The 3,998-nt window shown below is 36.0% G+C and overlaps 1 protein-coding gene across 1 annotated transcript; it reads right to left on the reverse strand.

The window, feature by feature from the left end:
- Positions 393-1,329, reverse strand: LOC110271957. Its single transcript, XM_021123677.1, has 3 exons — positions 1,324-1,329; positions 815-1,058; positions 393-743 (listed from the first exon to the last, which is right to left on the reverse strand). Exons 1-3 carry the CDS (start codon positions 1,327-1,329, stop codon positions 484-486), a joined length of 510 nt encoding a protein of 169 aa, XP_020979336.1. The 3' UTR covers positions 393-483.

Here is a 3,998-nt window from a genome sequence, read left to right on the forward strand (position 1 = left end):
ATTCTCCACAGATTACCATAAATTCAAAAAACTTCGTTCATTTATTTTACATCAAATTTTAAATTTTAAATTCCCCAATTTTAAATTTTAAATTTTTAAAAAATTCAATTAATTATTACAAAAAATAATCATCTAAAATCCTAATTTACCAAAATATTTCACTCTAATACCCTCTTTTTTTTAACTGGTGGCCACCACCTTCATCAATAATCATCTCACTTCATCATTGTTACTTGGCTTGTCACACGACACTTACTCTTAGTAAAAATATCCATCCACTTAAGAATAAAAATAATCATCCGCATACCTAATGAATTGAACATCCAACATATTTTAATTATATATAACTAAACCCAACCCAGTCAAAATAATTATCTACATAAAAATTAAAATAACCATCCGCATACCTACTAAAATGACCATCTTAAATTGACCATTAAATACATTAAAGTATCCCATTTACATTAAGAATAAACATCTCATTTAGATAAAAATAACATGTGCATACATAAAACTTCCGCTGCATATTCTTGGTTTCTTGAAAAGTAGTTGTTGCTGCTGACAATGATGAATTATACAAAGATATGTATGAGAATTGTCATGCTGCTGTTGCTGTTGCTGCCGCTTGGGATTTATTATTATCTTTTTCTTTTGGGGTGTCTTCTTCATTGTTATGATACTACTACTTGTACTTGATGATGATGATCCTTCTTTCACCACAACTTGCTCCAAGGAACAATAAACTGAAAATTCAAAAAGTGAAATAAATAAACATAAGAGATAGTGAAGAAAGAGAGGGAGAGTGGCTTCTTACACGGAGGTTGGTTTCTTAAGGGATTCATCAAGTCTGGCCTCAGGAACTGTGTCGCGTACCAGTTTGTCTCACTCTTCGGAAGCTCTTTGCTCGGGTTAGGGTACAGCTTGATCTTCAGCGAAGCGCTTCTCACACCAGCGATCTCGGCGGTTTCAGCGGCACTGATGAGAGAGGATGGAGAGGGAGAGATAGGGAAGAGGGAGACCGATTGGAGGTATTCGTAAAGGTTTGAAATCCTTATTTGCTTTGTATTTAAAATTGGAAATAATTTTGTAATTAATTTATTTAATTATCATTTAATGTTAATTTCAAAAATACATCTATTGTATACATTGTACACTAATTACATTGGCTCCTCGATTAATCTTCAAGATTTCTCTATCCTGAAATTCTGTTTTGAATCTTTGTGTCTCTTAAGATGTTTGGGATCGTCTGTTTGTTTTGTTACTGCTTGCGTTTTCTTTGCTTTCTGTTCATCTTCAGGTTGGTTTTCCTTTTAACCCTGTTACCGCCATGTCTGGATGATGCTTCTTGGTTTTTTGTACATAGTCTTCGGGTGGCTTCGTGAAAGTGTATTTTTGTAAATGCGATTGTTCTATAGTGATACTTTTTTTCTGGGGAGACCAATTTTGCTGCTCAAAGTTATAAAATTTGTAGGTTTCTAGGTTTTGTTATATTGAATTCTGGCTTGTTTTTTCCCCGAAATGGTGCCATTTTTTTTGAATAATGGTGTCATTTTCTTTTCTCAACGTTATTGTGACTGCTACTGGAGGATTTTGGATTTGTAGTCGCCCCCTCAACTTTTGAGTTTATCTGAATCTTGTGTTGTTATTTCCGACTTGTAGCTCCTGAGTTTTTGTAATGACATAGCTTTATTTTGTTGTTTTATATGGATAACCTTTTATGTTTTGTTCAGTAGTTCTCAGTATGTCGTCTAAAGTACTTTTTGACTTAAACTGTGTAGATGTTGCTGTTCTTTCTATCATCCCTGTAGTTGACAACGAGTATGTAGAGAAGTTTTATTTACAGCATAGAGTTTGTAGGACCCAAGAGGACGAGAGGAAGTATGAGCTAGTAGCTCCTGACCTTGAGGATAAAATTTGTTTCCCCTAATTTAACAACTCGGAGAGTCATTTTCTTTTCATCTATGATTATTTGTTTACTAGGTTGGGGGTAACACTTCTATTTACTGATTTTAAAACTGAGATTCTTCGTATCTGTAAAGTGGCTCCTTCTCAGCTCCACCTGAACTCATAGGGCTTTATGAAGGTTTATCAATTAATAAGTTGGGAGCTTGATCATTTCCTTTCTTCCAAGATTTTCTTTTATCTTTTTCAGCTTACCAAATCTTTCAGCTCTAAAAAACAACACTAGCTTTCTTTTTGAGCTATTCAAGGCAAAATTTTGTTTTCTATTTTTTTATGAATCTTTTCATGATTTTAAGAACTATTTCTTTAAGGTTTGACCTGTAAATGGTGATCGACATTTTTCTTCAATGAGAGAGATGAACCCATTCTTTGTTTGTACTGGGAAGAGGCTTCCAGTGTCATGAAATACAACCATGAGGATCTGGATGAGGTAGAGGAGTGTGCAGTAGCCTTGTTTCAAGAGTGTTGGAGCCAAGCTCCTCATCTTGACACCAAGAAGTTTTTGATAAGCAAGTCGAGCTATGTTCGTACCGAACTAGGTAGCTAGCTTTTTATTTTGTAGATACTTCTTTTACATTTGTTAGACTTTTGTAACTTTAATCTCTTTCCTTGTTTTACTTTTTTGTAGCAAGGATGATCAACTATTCAGACACTTTACAGAGAGTGCGCCAGACAAAGAAGAATACTGCTGCTCGGGCTATCTAGTTGAGAGAGGCTGGTAAGTCGGACAACCTCTCTTCTCCTTCTAAGTCGGATTTGTCCTCTTCTCAGTCAGCCAGAATCGTCCTTCCTCCTCATCCACCTTTGAACACAAAGCCTCTACCTCATACTATTCCCCCAATGCCTTCCTTCACCAACTTGGGTTCCTAGAAACGAAAAACTCTATCTTCTGAGGTTGTAGTACTTACCGTCAGGGTTTCAATGTTGTCTCCTTTTGTGAGAAACATATCCTTTCTTATAGTTCTATAAGCATAGATGATGTCTCTCTCAAAAGACACCTAGAGATGCTGGCCCGAGGGGATATTCAAACGGCAGGGGTGTGTTTGGCCCTTGTAAAGCAATTGGAGAAAACTCCTCTTGGTGCTACCCAGAGAGAGTTGGCCGACCTTCGTGTTGAGGTCACTTCTCTGCGGGAGGACAAGTCAGATTTGGAGGCCGAAAAAAAGATTCTTATTTCCGATCTTTCGAAACTTCATAAGAGGGTAAAGCATTCTAAGGCGGCTTGTTACTCCTTTAAGTTAAGCAGGTTGTTAAAATCTCCTTTTTAAATGAGTAGGAGAGATTAAAGGAGTTAGTTACTTATTTAGACAAGTAGAATTAGGCCCATGTCGCCATATCCGACCTTTATGTGATCAGGTAGATATTAGTGTAGAGCTGAATTTTATCCATAAAGCAGAGCTGAATTTTATCCATAAAGCATTGATCGGACTTTATTCCTTTTAGCTTTGGCTAAGTTATAGGCTAACATATGAACAATTAGTATTAGTTCAAGAGAAAAAAAGTGCTCCTTGTTATCAGAGCATGGTTGATTACTTGATTGGTTAATTACTATTCAGAAAAACCACATTAAGAAACTCGAGGGAACAGAGTTCGAATTATGCTTAGAATGAGACAGATATTAACTAATAATGCAAGAAGGGGTTTCACTTTTATGTTTTTACATTACATTCTGTAATAATAAATTCCCCGATTTGAATATAAATCAATAAGAATGAGGTTAAAATTAGATTCATTCAACCTCAAGAAAAAAAGATTAAGTATGCTGCAAAGTGGTTCTGAGCCTTCTCCTTGACGCAAGCAGCAAAATGCCACCCACAACCATTGCCAATTACAGTTACCCTCGGCACGGTGGCTTGCGAGCATTGCTCCTCATCCCTTACTAGTTAGTAGTTACTACTTACTAGGCCTATGCATGCTAGTGTTGGCAACTAAGTCATCAAGAATAAGCTACTAAAAGATCAATGCACAACCCATGTCTTCATTCATGATGGAAAACACTTGTGATTTGTTCTTTTTTTTTAATTTTCAAAAGGGAT

The sequence above is a fragment of the Arachis ipaensis genome, chromosome B05 (assembly GCF_000816755.2).
Source record: "Arachis ipaensis cultivar K30076 chromosome B05, Araip1.1, whole genome shotgun sequence".
In the NCBI taxonomy this organism is placed as follows: domain Eukaryota; kingdom Viridiplantae; phylum Streptophyta; class Magnoliopsida; order Fabales; family Fabaceae; genus Arachis; species Arachis ipaensis.

Excerpts from the sequence above, each read along its gene's own strand:
- LOC110271957 (XM_021123677.1), bottom strand. Across the intron at positions 744-814 it reads CTTAAGAAACCAACCTCCGT|TTTATTGTTCCTTGGAGCAA; the intron begins GTAAGAAGCCAC and ends TTGAATTTTCAG.